We start from the raw sequence: 15,317 nt of genomic DNA, 5'->3' as shown, positions 1-15,317 counted from the left end.
ACCCCAGTTCCCATTGGAAAGAGGTCCACATCACAAAAAACACCCCTACAACTGGAAATGACCAACTTATGTGTTTGAAGTTTTAGCAGAGGCACCAAGGAATGGGTGGGCTTGGAAACAGGGAGGGATTTTCTATTCCCAGTTCAGTAAAATTCCCCATCGACTTCATTTGGAACAGAAATTAAGCCAATGCTGCGTCCTTTTGGAAATCCCACCCTGAACTTTCTCCTCACCCATCAGGTCAGGGCTGAGGCACATTGGCAAGGCAGTGTGTTCCCATATTGCCTATGCCGTACTGGATCAGGAGAGGATTTGCACCTCATTCTGCAAGGTACCAAGCTATCTCAGCCAGAGCAGAGGGGGATCAGCACCTCACAGGAAGCGCTTTGGAGGATGAGCCCTCAGTCTCCAGGTCTGTCAATCGGACACCATTTGCCATCGCTTAACTGACTGTTTTTCCCCCTTTTCTTTAAGAACAAAAGTCCCTGTCACCCCAGAAAAACAAAGCCCTTTCCCAGTGATGTGAAAGTATCAGCAGTCCCCGCATACAGCCATCGGTGTTCAGGGCAGGACCCAAGCTGGGGAGGAAGGCAGGTGTAAACCACCTTTCTGTCTCCTCCAATCCTGGGGCAATCTGAGACCAAAACAACCCCAGCATAATTTACTGCAGCCTAACAGCCTCAGTCTAAATTACTCCAAACTGGAGCTGTTCAGTAGGGACCACAACACTGGTATAGGCTCAGCCAGAGCATCACGTACTCCGTCCTACACCCAGCATGCCGACCCGTCTCCTCCCCATATGCCAGCTTTGCACCACCAGGAACTCCCCCTACATTACAGGGATCTTGGTTCCCCTCTTCAGGGAAGCTCTCCATGCCCCTTTGCACAGGAGTGATGCAAAGAGGATGGCGCTAGGGGCCAGAATCTGGCCCTCCATGAGTGTAGACTGATCCTGACTATATAAGGAATTGAGAGCTCCTCATCTAACAGGCCCTTAGTTTGGTTAATACATTTCCTTTTAAAACTAACTAACTAGCTGTAATCTGCAGCTGTACCTACTTGGAGTAAATACTGACGGAAAAATAATGCCGTCATCCTGTTTCACTGGAGGTCAAATTAAACCCCTTGAGAAATCCATTTAAAGGAAGAATCTAACACAGTTTGAAACAGTCATATTATAGCAACAACAATTCTGAAAGTTATCCAAAATGAATTATCATTATTACGTATAGTGCCTAGAGACCCCAACTGAGATAAGGACCCATTGTGCTAGTTACTGTACAGTCCACACAGGCAGAAAAACTTGTGTTAGTGGGGCTTGCACTAAATAGCTGTGTAGACATTGCGACTTGGGCTGGAGCTCAGGTTCTCAAGCCTGGGGGGGTCGGGCGTGAGTCCCACTACCACAAGCCTGCAGACCTAGGCTGAGAGGCTCCCATATAGACATGCCCTAACTGACTTGTTCAAGGTCACACAGGAAGGTTGTAGCAGAGCAGGGAACTACACCCAGCTCTCCGGAGCCCCAGTCTATTGACTTCACGTCTCTGTTCTGCAAAATTCATCATTTTGACTGGGTGGGTATTCTCAAGCCACTTGTATTCTTAGCAAAACTAAAGACCTTTTAGAATAATTAAATACTGAACTATCACAATACAGAGACTCTGCTAAATGACTGCACAAGTAGATACAACTCTATAGGGGCATGCGTTTGGATGCATGTTATTTATACTCACAACATCTTTCTTACAAATAAATATTTATTTCCTGAGTAACGGGAGTAATGATGTATTGTTATGTGTCACCGTTTGACAAATGCACATTCCATCTTACAGGAAATATTAAAAAGATCCCTTTGTGAATGAAACCCCAGCAGAGAGAAGCCATTAAGGAATTTTGGTTACTTGTTAAAAATTATCAGAATGGAAAACCCTCCCCATTGTTAATCAAGTTATTTACAGAATGCCTTTCCCAGCACACTGGATCCCTGGGTGCTGTTAAAAGCAATATAAAAAACCCATGAGGATATTATGATAACAAAACGGTACGGGTTGCTGGAGTGAATAAAAGTCATGCACAATAGTGGTTTGCCACTGTGGCTTGACAGTGGGACCCTACGTTACTGTACAGCAGACCCAGGCAAGGAACGATTCACATTATTTTACGATCAGCTGAGCAGTGAGCGTGCTTAGTGCAGTACAGAAAGTGATGAGATTGTAGAGTCAGATGCAGATCTGTTACATATGTATCATATTTATATTACATTAGCCCTAGGAGGCTTGGTCAGAACCAGGATCCTGTTGTGCGAGGCGCTATACAAATCCAAACACAAGAGACGGTGCCTTCCCCCAAGCAAGTCCCAGAAACACGTACTCCAAATCCTGCGCTAATTGCTGATCAACAAACATGGAACCTGCCAGGCTACTGAGCACATAAAACGAACGTCCTAGTAAAAGTCTGTCAAACTACCATTTTAACTTATTCATGGGCTCACCAGCACCTTTCTTCTTTAAATGTCTTGGCATCTGGCACCAGGTATTAATTGACATTTATCACTGATGTTGTCAGGCTAGCAGTACCAAGGGATACATTATTAATGCTATTTAGGCCAATGTACAGAATGAGCCATTTCTAGAGATAGAAACAAACAGACAGGTTTCTTCTGAATGAGTCCATTAGTTTAACAACACGAAACACAAACAAATCAAACCCCCTTCCCTCCACCCCTCCCACTAGCTCAGTAAAAAATGACCTTGTTTTAAAAGAACTCCAACCAGAAACCTTTCAAATATTTGACTCTTTATCATCTGCCTCTACAGCTAGTTGATGCTTTTGGAAAGATGATGATCCAGGAATATGATATTTGTCCAACATACCAATAGTGCCTGATTTCAGGTCAAAGTACGTAACACTCCTCTCTCCAATAGTGACTGAACAGTAGTTAATGATCTTCACAATGGGTTCCCCACACTATAAAACACAGTCTCCCAGCCAAATCCTTTCCTCTCTAGCTCTCTGCTGACTTCTTGTCCACTCTCACCAACATGTCTTTCCAAATCTCCCCAGGGACTATGGGAGTGATCAATCTAGGTACCAGTAATTATCCATACATCTGTGATGGGTTGTCCCCTCTTTCGGGGTGCCACCTGATGTATTGAGGTACCACCAGCCTGGGCTCCCTCACTGTCCTGCTACGCCAGGCCCTCAAGCCTCCTCTAGCGCACACACAGGTAGGGCCTCACCCAGCTGCAGAAAGACACAGACACTGAGGTCAGCTCTGCGTGGGAAGACTCAGCTCGGAGATTGCCCAGCACTCAAGTGCACACCCACTCTGGAGTGTAAACCCAAAATTGTATTGTCTTACACTGCACAGAGAATTGTAGAGCGAAAGCTCATGAAATTCACCCCCTCCCTCAATGTGGAGGTAGATATGCTCAGCTTTTTGCTCCCCAGTTATGAATTGCACAAATATGTTTATGAAACTGCATTCAGTGTACCTAGTTTTTGGTTCAGCCATGCCTTGGACTGAACCAGGGGTCGGCAACCTTTCAGAAGCGATGTGCCGAGTCTTCATTTATTCACTCTAATTTAAGGTTTTGCATGCCAGTAATACATTTTAACGTTTTTAGAAGGTCTCTTTCTATAAGTCTATAATATATAACTAAACTATTGTTGTATGTAAAGTAAATAAGTTTTTTAAAATGTTTAAGAAGCTTCATTTAAAATTAAATTAAAATGCAGAACCCCGCCCCAGATGGGTGGCCAGGACCCGAGCAGCGTGAGTGCCACTGAAAATGAGCTCGCGTGCCGCCTTCGGCACGTTTGCCATAGGTTGCCTACCCCTGGACTCAAGTATCAGGGGGTAGCCGTGTTAGTCTGTATCTACAAAAACAACAAGGAATCTGGTGGCACCTTAAAGACTAACAGATTTATTTGGGCATAAGCTTTCGTGGGTAAAAACCTCACTTCTTCGGATGCATCCGAAGAAGTGAGGTTTTTACCCCAGGACTGAACATTTAGGAAGTGATTTTCAAAATTAGGTGCATGGAAAAATGCATGCATAATTGTGCACCTTATTTGTGCTGGCAACGAATATGTCAGGTACCTGCTTGAACATACAGCCAGCAGCATATTTAGGGGTACATCTGCATACTCAGTTTCTCAATCTATGTATGCAATCAGAACCACTGCATAGCCCAGTTAGTCATGCAATTCAACATGCACTTTAATGAGATGTGTATTATTGCAAAAAATGACACGGACATTCACATTTTGTGGCCCATCACATTTTCCATGCCTCAGCTGGAAGTTTATGGCAGGTGAGTCCTCAATGGAAGGTGGGATCTGAGGACAAGTTTATGGCAAGGATTCTCAACCCCTGGTCCATGAAACACTTACTGCTTGTCCACAGAGATTTGGCAGGTATGTGATGCTGGCTTTCATTGTTTGCAGCTGCTACTTCGCATTAAGAGAGTCCCAAAGCATATATTCAATGCTTTCCTAATATCACTTGTCCATGTCAGTAAAGGCCATAGCTATCACAGGGATTGGAAGATTGGAAATAGGGAAGGGACAATCCATAAGATCAGATATGAGAGGGAAAGTGTCCATGAGACACTGTCTGAATTAAGGCAAGAGCCACACTATGAAAGAGTTTGAGAACCTCTGTGTTATAAGAATCTCTTTCCTACAGTCGTGAGAGACAAAATCACTGAGAGCCGGATTCTGCCACTCTTACTCATGCTGAGTAGTACATTACTCCAGAAACACACCCACTGAAATCAAGGGAACTACTCACAGAGTAATGTACTACTCTGGTGTGAGAGTAAGGGTGACAGAATCTGTCCCTAAATAAGTAGATAAATACAATTTATAAGCAAGTCCTTCGATTTAAGTACTTGCCAAGAGTAATTTATCATGCAATTGACATTCAGGGTCTTTCAACTGCTCTCCTGTTAACTGAGCCCAACAACACTGACGGGAGAATATACTTGAGCAGGCAATTACCTGATGTGCAGATGCAATTAGGGCCCAGTACTGGGAGATGCTGAGTTCCTCCCGGCAGTTGCTCAGCACCTTCAGCTCCTATTGACTTCAAGGAATATTTTTTTTATAGTGCCCAAAAGTTGCTGGGCCCTTTACAGCACAAACAGAAATACACAGTGCCTGCCAAGAAGGGCTTACAACACAGAAGTGGTGATGCATAAGGTTAACAAACAGCACGGAGAGGATGGGAGGAGGTAGAACAAAGGTTATAGCAATAAGGCAATCCAAAGCCCCTTAGAAGTCTATCACTGTCTTTCCATTGGCTTCAGTAGGCGGAAGATCAGGTCCTCAGTGAGACTTAGTGAAAACAAGAACCAACTAATAAAAATAACTCCTTTTAAATAACATTATCAAGCATGAATTACCCTGACAACTAGTAGCTCTGATATTCTGTTCATTTAAAGATTGTTTTGAATGCTTATTTTAAATGAACATTAGACTTATGGGATTCATGCAGATTGTCAAACATCTGCACTTGGCATTGAGTATTACCATTATTGTATTGTGGTAGTGCCCTGAGCCCCCAATCAGGATCAGAACCCCATTGTCCTAGGCCTGGCACAAATGGAATGGAAGAGATTGTCCCTCCCCTCAAAGAGCTTATGATTATAAAAGAACAGATTTAATTGGAAAATGTAATAAAAGACACTGCCCAGCACAAAACATCCAACCTATTTTACTTGGAGGAAAATAAAAGCACAGGTTTTTACAATCAGCTGTTTAGGACAGACCATCCCATAGAGGGATAATGATTTTAAAAGTGTCCATGCCACAGTTCCTATTAGAGTCCACATTTGGGGGAGGAATTTTAAGTTCACTTTAAGAGAGGCAGTGAGATGACAGCTGGTTAGGAGACAGGAAGGGCACCTGGGCTCTATTTCTGAATCTGCCACTGGCTCATTATGGACTTGCACTTGCTGAAGTCAATGGAATCTTTGTCACTGACTCCAATGCGCACCCGATCAGATATTATGTAAATCTGGGCAAATCGTTTATCTTCTCTGTGCATCACTTTTACTGACTGTATAATGGAATTAATATCACATATAAAGTGCTTTGAGAGCTTTGGATGAATGGTTATGCATGTGCACATTTATGATGATGATGATAATGCTGTGCAGGTTGTAGCATGATCAGAATCTTTCTGCAAACAGTATAAAGTTATTTTTTAAGTTACGCTCCTCAACTTACACCATAGCATTAATACTTTTCATTTGCCATTCCAGTGTGAATTAAAGCTCTGAAAGCTTCCCTGTTCAGGAAAGCATTTACTCACATGCTTAACTTTAAGCAAGTGCTTCAATCTCATTGAGTTCAAAGAGACTTAAACACATACTTTAAATGCTTTCCTGAATAGGGAAAGATTTTAGCACATTACGTGTTTTCCTGAATTGGGGTCTATGCCTGGAGAATCCTCCCCTAAGGAGGGAAATCCTTCGCTTTCTGCCATGTCTCCCACGCATCACAGTGTTTATGAATAGTTCTAGTGTATTTAATCCTTTGAGATGTGACATTAACGATCAGACATGCTTTTCTCTTGTCTACAGATGAAAAGGAAGTCATTACTAACATACGTATCAAATTCACGGAACTTTTTGACCCCTGCACGGCATGTGGCAACAGTGCTTCACATTTGGAAAACCCAACTCCATTTTCCATATAATGGATCTACACATCTAAGCTGAATGCCCTGTCAGCTTTCATTCATTACAACCAGCCACATTCCAGACAAACCCCAATGCTCCTCTCACAGGAAAGCATCTGTCCTGAAAGATTAATGGCAGCTAGGACAGTTGCTTTGCAGAGGGTACTGCGTCTCTTACCAATGTATTTAATTTTCAGTTTATAGAAGTGTCCATCAGCAAAGCCACGTTGCTCTGATGTTATGCAAGGCATGTCAAATCCATGGGAAATGAATGAGACCCAGCTAATGTGATGAGAAGTCTCCTTGTCACCAACAATCTCCCAGCCATGCCACTCCAAGGAAGGCCAGGGGAAAAGTGAAAATCACCCACCTATACTGCTGAGTCAGTGCTGGCAGCTGAGCATTTGAATGTACAGCAATAAGAGGTGCAACCTCCAGGAGAATCTCAAAATGGAGGTTTTTTTCCATCATTTTTTCCAATTACTTTAATGCAAAATAACCAACAGTAGTTTAATAATAATCAGGGAGTGAGGCCAGCAGCCAGTTTAGCACAAGTGCAGGCTAGTGTTGTCCATGTACTTACTCAGCATTTATTATGAGGCCAGCGATCCGGTAAGCAATAATGGAAGTGGTGTATCAGATTTCATAACATTTGGAGGACAAAATCATAAATCCATTCCCTGAGTGAGCTCAGAGAGTGAAATCCTGTCTTAGAGCACCGTAAACAGAAGGTAGGGGAATGGCATGGTAGCAGCCATGAACTGGGGCTGCAGATTCAGGGAAGGATGGCTCAGGATAGCAGAGGGAATACACTGCTATGTGTAATTGCTCTTGCTTTACAAAGGAACAGCGTGTGTCAGCACCTGGGGTTCACTGTGCACTGCAACAAGCAGACTTAGGAGCTGTCCAGGCCCCTAGGCAGCTCTATGCCCTTGAGTCCAGGGCACGTTAGCTGGTGTACAACCAACGCTCCTCTCCTAGTGCTCTCCGGAGAGCCAGGCAGGCATTCTGCCCCACAGTTGTGCAGCAAGGCAGGCCAGCATTCCCCAGCTCCCCATTTCCATACTGTGGCAGGGTGAAACAGCTGGAAAGGGCTAAGGACTGCTTGCCTGACACACGGTTCAGCAGGGGACTAAAAGAAGGGCTGTATTCTTTTCGGGAAGATGAAGAGAGATACTCAGAGTCCTGCAGTGGCCAGGGCTGTTTTGTGTTACTTCGTGAATTTGGTGTTTGAATAGTAGATTGTGCTCTGAGGCACAGGCCTGAAATAGACTTGGGGGTGGCACTGGTTTCTGCTTGGGCTCCAGCACACACCCCTGCTCCCTATTTTTCAGGCTAACTAAGGAATGCCAATCTCAGCTTACAGTACAGCCTATCAACACCATTCCTGATAATCAGGAAAGGGAGTTCTGGCTGCAGGAGCTCCCTTCACCTGAGGCATACTACCCCCATAACACTTCCATCCTTTGCCAGCCTCCACAGAGCTCCAACCCAGGTCCATGGGGTTACAGAGCAAGAGCCTTACCCACTGCACCACCACACTGTGAAGGCAGATAAGGGAATAGCAGCAACGGCCCTGTAACCAGATGCTGAACCTGCTGACTCAGTGGGATCAGATGACTAGCAGCAGGCTGCTGATTGGACACCACTTTGTATAAAGCTTCCTGTTCCTTCTCTAACTCTGGTCTGAGCAACTGAGCAACTAGGTAAACAAAATTGTTCCAGCCATTCCAGTATTTTTAACATTTAATATTTTGCTGCCTTTCATCATGCATAAAAATATGAAAGGTTATTGTGAGTGTTATCAAACAGGCACTTCAAAGATTTCATTTTGCAACTGATAAATATCAAATATATTTCATAAGGTGTTGACCAAACTCAAAACTTACTGTGGAAGTCAAAGTTTCCTAGGATAAACTGAGCATTTTAATGATTAAATACTGTTATCTTTCAGTATTTGACCAGTATTACTTTTAGCTGTCTAGGACAGTAGCTTATATGTTGTGTCACCTGCATTTTATGTATTGTATTTATTTATGTATTGTATTGATGCAGCCATGTGGAAGCATATATGGTAGTTAATAAACTGACTCTCGTTGTGCATCAGGAAATGTTTATGGAGCCATATTTGAAAGGCTGCATCTATAATCATGGCAGCACCAAGACAACTATCTCTCAGAGCTAATATTGTGATAATGCATGCTCATGTTCTGTAATACCAACCCTGAGCTCTAGTTTCATGGTGATAACTAGTACGGTGGCCTGGAAGGGCAAAGTTATCAAGACCCTCCAACGATAATACTGGTTGACACCCCTGAAGCAGCTTTCCCACCAAGCCCAAAGCAGGCAGGGAAACGCTCAGCCCTCAAGTCGTTTTCCCACCACCCTTAAATCCAGCACTCCTCATGTGACTGAGGTGATTGCCAACCCCCCAAGAAGCTCTCTTATTTCCAAAACCTAGCAGTTCTCACCCTCAAATCACCAGGGGATTCGCCTGGCACTTCTCAAAACCAATGGCTCCAGGGGGAGAGTCACTCTTCAAACCCCGCCCTCAGGTGGGCATTATAAACCGTCTGGTAGTTGGGAAAGGCAAGTGAAGTAATAGCTGGTGTGTGCAGTCAGAAGGCACGAATGGCCTTTGCTTAACCAATAAGTTTGGGTGATCTGCGATTACAGAATAGGGGCTGTTATGTGGATCTCAGAGTGACATTTCACTCTAGGTGTTTTGTTCATCGTTGAACTTATCTATCCCATTGAAAATTGAGGTAATTGACAGCCTGATAATTAAAGAGCCTGAACTGGAGGAAGATGGAAGAGAAGGCCTTTCTTCCCAGAAGGTTGAGTCTCTTGTATCCCTTATCAGAGGAAGTAGCCTTTGAGTGCTCTTGCTTGGGCCGCTTTGTAACCACCTGCACCACCAGGGAGTTTGGCAGAGGGTGAGAAAACAAGAACTCTTCCTCCTGGGATTGGACAAAGTAGCACTTCTTAGCCCTCTTAGGAGTGGGAGCCCAAGAAGCAGGGGTGTGCCAGACCGCCTTTGCTAGATCCATGATGGCCTTGTTGATGGGGAAGGACGCTCTGGGACGGGAGGGTTGCAGAATGTCTAGTAAGCTGTGCTGAGGCTCCCGAGTTTCCTCCAGCTGGATTTGTAGCTACTCTGTGCATAGGGTCTTGGTATTTTTTAAAGTCATCCAGCAGAGACGGAGAAGATGGAGAGGCTATCTCATCCAGTGACCCTGATGAGATTGATCCTGGAACCACTGGAACTGTCAGATCCTCCTTCCTCCTCCAAATACTTCAATGGGGCTGGTTGCGTATGGCCAGGCAATGGTAAACAGAATTTGTGCACCGAGCCTGGGTATCTGGGGTAGGGTTCCCATGATCCCCAATACTGACAATAAAATGTCTCCACTAATGGAGGGGGGACCCCACAGCATAGGGTACCACCTGTGTCTATTTGGAGCCCTCATCTTCTAGGGCTTTTGTCTGGGGCCACCTCTCCTCAGTGCCGCAAAGAATCCTGTGGAGCCTCCGACTGATCGGAAGCAAAGGCCGGATCCCTGATCACCAGCAGGATCAACAGTACCAAGGAGTGTGCTTCAAGGTTGGTGGGTGAAAGGGGGGAATGATTCCACCTCCTTGTGACAGACTCCTCCTCTGGTGTAACAACATCCCAGAATATACATGGACCCAATAGGATCTGTGAATGCGGATGGGAAGAGTAAATATGTCTTCCGGGGAAATGCATGTCTCCAACTGTCCTGGAGTATGAGGAGAGTCCACTGGTGGAGCTGGCTGATCTGGAGACTCTTTGGTCACCATGGCAGTCAGCTCCCACCGGGACCATGTTGCTATCGTACAGCCTTGGTACCCGAAGTGGATGGGAGCACTAGGAGCTGTCTATCCTGAGTCTTCACCACCAGTGCCAGTTTTGGAACTGTTCGATACATACCCTTGTACACCTCTTTCTCTTGTTGAAAAGATATAGTTGGGCCTAAGACCTTAGCACCCAGGTGCGCTGGCTTTCCCGAGTCTGACAGGGTCAGGGAAGGATCCCTTCTTTTCAGGGCAATCTTAGACATAGATAACTTGTCCTTATGTCTATGACAATGCCTCTTTCTCTCCTTTGAAGCCATCTCTTTAGGCTTAACAGAATTAGCTCCATTCCTGAATTAGCTCATACTCAGAGGGTACTCCTGCTTGTTGAGGCTAATGTACAGGGGAGGGTCCCCAGCCCAGATCTGACTGGGCTTCATTGCCTTCTCCATGAGGTATTTTCTGAGTCTCAGTTCCTGACGCTCATGAGTTCTGGGGGGAGAAGAGAGACAGATGCTGCATTTGGCAGAGATGTGAGCATCACCCAGGCAGTAAAGACAGCATTGATGTTAGTCACTCACAGAAAAGGTGTGAGAACAAGAAACACAGTTTTTGAACCCCAGGACTCTGGGCATAATGCCAGACTTCTTGGGGGAAAAGTCCCTGGGCAGGAGAAAAATGCTATCTAACTACCTATGCTATGCTATACTACAAAAACTACTAAAAAATGAACTCTATACAATTCTTTTAGGAATGACACAGCAAAACGGAGCTGAGGACACTGAAGAGTCCAACCCAGACCATGTGGTGGTAAGAGAGAACTTGAGAGATGTCGGCCCGCACCACCCTTTATGCCCAGGGGTGGAAGCACAAGGAGAGCTGCAGCGCAGGTGCAAGACAACAAACACTGCTTGCAAGAAAGTGCGGTACCTGATGCACATGCGTATCCCACATGTGGAATGCACATAGGGACCATCTGTTCTTTTAAACAGAACAGTAAAAAAGTGCTCTTACCCTCTTCATTTTCATCGAAGACCGGTGGCTTGCTGGAGGTGTTTGCGCCCATGGTGAAGTTTGCCCAAAGGTCTCTCGTGCGGTTACATCACCAGCCTGGGATGCATAGCGCTGAAGTTAGCATTACCATCTCGTGCTCTCTCAGAAGATCTGTAGAACTTGCTATGTGTAGAACCTGGGGAAAGAGAAAAGAAGCATCTCACCGTCATTGTCACAGACAACGGAACATTGCAAATTCGTCGCCACACATTTGCCAGGCTGTTAACGTATGGTGTCAAAACCAAATGAGCCTCAGAAGGGAGAAGAACATCATTATTATTCTTAATCAGCAGCCCCTCACAACTAATCAAGACCAGGGCGCCATTGTGCTAAGCACTGTACAAACCCAGGGGAGTAGACATCAAGGATCCAACTGTGCACCCCTTATACTGCTGAGTCCTCACTCCCAGGAGTAGTTCCATTGACTTCAGCTGGTCTTCTCACAAGGGTAGATGCTCATCACTATGAATGAGGGTTGCACAACTGGGCCCCAAACCAAAGTTAATCTTGCTCATAAACCTTAAGAAACATGTTACACAGGCTTCATGCCATACGCCCCAGGTACCTCAAATTTCCATTGACTACAGTAGGATTTGACAGTGCATTGGGAGTGCAGGATCAGGACCCACAGTCTCTAACATGATATTATTCTAAGTCTGCTGGCTGCGTATGTTACTATGCGAGGGAGGTAAGTTGTAACAGTGGGTTCTTACACATAAAAAAAAAATGTAAGATCCTTGCCTGTATATAGTGTTTATTGAAAATTCAATCTAATAGCATGTTTGAAAGAGAATGAAATAAAGAACTTTAAGGCACAGGAAAGACTGGGTGGGGCTGAGTGAACACTAAAAACAATTCCACAAATAATCACCGTGCATTTTTCGGGCTGGGAGTAATGTGAGTAGGGAATCAGAATGTGGCCCTCAATGAATTTTCTTCAGCCATGCCTCAGGTATTTGCTTCCCACACACCTTCATGCAATTAAGTTTTACTGCGTGAAAGTTCATGGGAACTGAATTTCAAAGTCACGCGTTTTAAGTTACCAGGAGTGAGAAGACAAACTGGAAGTAATGACATTCTCAATTCAACCACGGGAAGAGAAATAATACCATGTTACCTGTCTGACCAGTCCCAACTAACCAACACAGCTCAGACAGTAAATACTCACAGCTGTCTGTGATCAAGCCAGAGAGTTAAAAGAACCTTCTAAAAATAATAAAATTCCTTCAATTAATGAATAAATTAGAGGAAATTGCAAATCAGCCCATGGCAAATGATATCCTCAGTTTAGGAATTATATAAGGTTACAGATTTTCTTTACCATTAATCAATCCACTGTAAAATTTGATTTTCAATTATAGTGGGCATGGTTATCTATTACTGATTAATTACGAATGTCAAATAAATTTACTGTGGGCATGGTCATCCATTACTGACTATTTACGAATGCCAAAGAAATTGTTCTTTCAACTTCCTTCACAGAAACATTTTAACTTATTCGTATTTATCTTTTGTAGCTCCAATTCCATGATGTCTGTTACCTAAGGGTGTGAGTGTGTGGAAGGAGGTTACTAGAAGACGTTATCTTAATAAATAATACCATAAATAATACCACTTTAAATCTTCATAGAACCTCACACCCTGACCTCAACATTCTTTGCAAATATTAATTGTTCATCATAAACCTCTCTACGAGGTATGACAGGTAAGTATTTTAGATCACACAGCAAGCTAGATGCAGAGCCAGGAGCAAAACCCAGGAGTCCTGAGTCTCAGACCCTCTACTGTAAGCATTAGGAACTCAATTCATTATTCTTTTGGTGGCCAGAATTCCCACTGCAGACAATGAGAGTTCCAGGGGTGACGGGATGGGGCTGCAGATGATGTTATAACTCACCTACTGCACAGCTCATCCTTTACGTGTTTACATATAGACCATTAATATCGGCTTATTTTTATATTAGCACCTCAAGCTACACACACACACACACACACACACACACACACACACACACACACCGCTTATTCCCTGTGATAGCTAGATACAGTACAGAAATTAAAATGAGAGAACAACAGTCTACATGTCCATCCATGAGTGGGAGGGCTTCAACCTTACAGGGGAGGCTTTGCAGGCGATTTAGATTTTTCTGTGACCATTTAAGGGTAGAATGCAAGCTAATTAAAAAAAATGGGAACTACCCTCTGTAAGCAGAACTAACAGGTTGATTCAGCAAGATACATGATTTAATTAAAAGTGGCAAAACTCTCTGTATTGCAACATAAAAAAGGAAGGATCATTAAAAACAGAATACACAGAGGTCGAAGGAAAGATTATGGATATGAACCTGAAGTCCTTACTCACTCAAAACTGCCATGGTAGGCCAATGGGAATTGTATCTGAGTAAGGACTGCTGGATCAGATGCTATAATGGTTAACATTTTATTCATGTGGTCTTCTTTGGACAGATGAAAATCACTATGAAGTTAGAAAGGAAGTCATGTGGGGAGAGAATGAGGGGGGAAAGAAAATAGATGGGGCAGCAAAATAGATTGGTTGCAAACACTGCTTAAAACAAAAAATATTAAGCTGGCCAAAAATGCCCATTGTAGAATGAAACGCATACAAGGCCAAATGGAGCGTGGAACTCTGGAAAATGTGACATCTTCATAATCCAGGGATCATGGCAGAAAACTGAGCAGAGCCAGGCAGCGCTGTGGTGCGGGAGCAGACCCAACAAGGTGGGAAGCGGGTGCTGATCATACGCAGCTTGGAAAGTAGACTCTAGAACAGAGTGAGATGAATGCTACAGCAAACAGGGAAAGAGAAACACAGAGCAGGTTTCTTTCTAAGACTGGCTTCATGAGTGGGGCTTGATTGTGGGAGGGGGTCTTGTTTTGTTCCTCTTCAATCAATAAAGATATTTGAAACAGAGAAAGAAGGGCAACCAGCTCTGACCTTGACCCATGTGGTTTGTCTCCTCTGACTAAGCTTTTGACTCCCTCCTGACTGTGAGTTCTCTCTCACATAAACAAACACGCTAGCTCACCTCTCACCATCCCATCCTCTTTCCTGCCCGCTTCCATTTTCCCTGCAGCTTCACACTCCAGCTTCTTCTCGCTAACTTTTGTTTTTGTTTCCAAAGCTTAGAAATGCAATAGCACAAACTCACTGCCAGCCTCAGACCCTGAGTCAGGAAAGGTTAACGCTAAGAATGTGCTGAAGTCCCCTTGAAGTCAAAAGTTAAGCCCGTGTTTAAGCCTCTCCCGACTTGAGAGCTGAATAAAATGGGCCCAAGCCACTCAGTTTGGTTTGGGATTTCTAACATTCTGAAGTTCGGGATGGGAGGTGTCAGTTCTTGGAGATGGATTCAGCCCATTCTATAGAAACTGGTGATTTGTGCAATTCAGACATGGATCTGCATTTGGACTCCAACCCACTCCTCCCCTTTGTAGCAGGAGATTTGATTTGGGTTCATCTTTGACCTTAAAGCCAGATTCCGATAACCTTACTCATGTCAAAGAGTGCTTTGCTCCATGAGTAATCTCACTGGCTTCCACAGGCCGAGAAAGATACCATTTAATGTCAGCAAGGGTAACAAAATCTGGCTGTTACTACTACTTTTTCTAAAATACATTTTATTTCCCTTTCTGAAGTAAAATTATTACAGCATAGGACATGCATTCATCACTGATCCTATACTACTATAAATTAATCACCATCAGCAATTGAGGAGAGGCTGATCCTGTGAGGTGCTGAGTA

At 44.1% G+C, this 15,317-nt stretch overlaps 1 protein-coding gene across 7 annotated transcripts in view; it reads right to left on the bottom strand.

Moving 5' to 3' along the window:
• STK32A (serine/threonine kinase 32A) overlaps window positions 1-15,317 on the bottom strand; it is a 137,107-nt gene that overhangs the window by 78,325 nt on the left and 43,465 nt on the right. For 5 of the 7 annotated variants that reach the window (XR_004646864.1, XM_034779486.1, XM_034779482.1 and 2 more), the window contains one exon: window positions 11,519-11,693. Coding sequence is in view for 6 of the 7 variants with exons in the window: in XM_034779486.1 (XP_034635377.1) it covers window positions 11,519-11,570 (52 nt within the window). In the remaining variant the exon portion in view is untranslated. Of the gene's footprint in view, window positions 1-11,518; window positions 11,694-15,317 lie in introns of those variants that run through there. The other 2 variants (XM_034779480.1, XM_034779481.1) reach the window with 1 other exon arrangement.

The sequence above is a fragment of the Trachemys scripta genome, chromosome 8, assembly GCF_013100865.1.
Source record: "Trachemys scripta elegans isolate TJP31775 chromosome 8, CAS_Tse_1.0, whole genome shotgun sequence".
NCBI classification, from domain to species: Eukaryota; Metazoa; Chordata; order Testudines; family Emydidae; genus Trachemys; species Trachemys scripta.
This window is presented reverse-complemented; position numbering and strand designations above follow the sequence as displayed.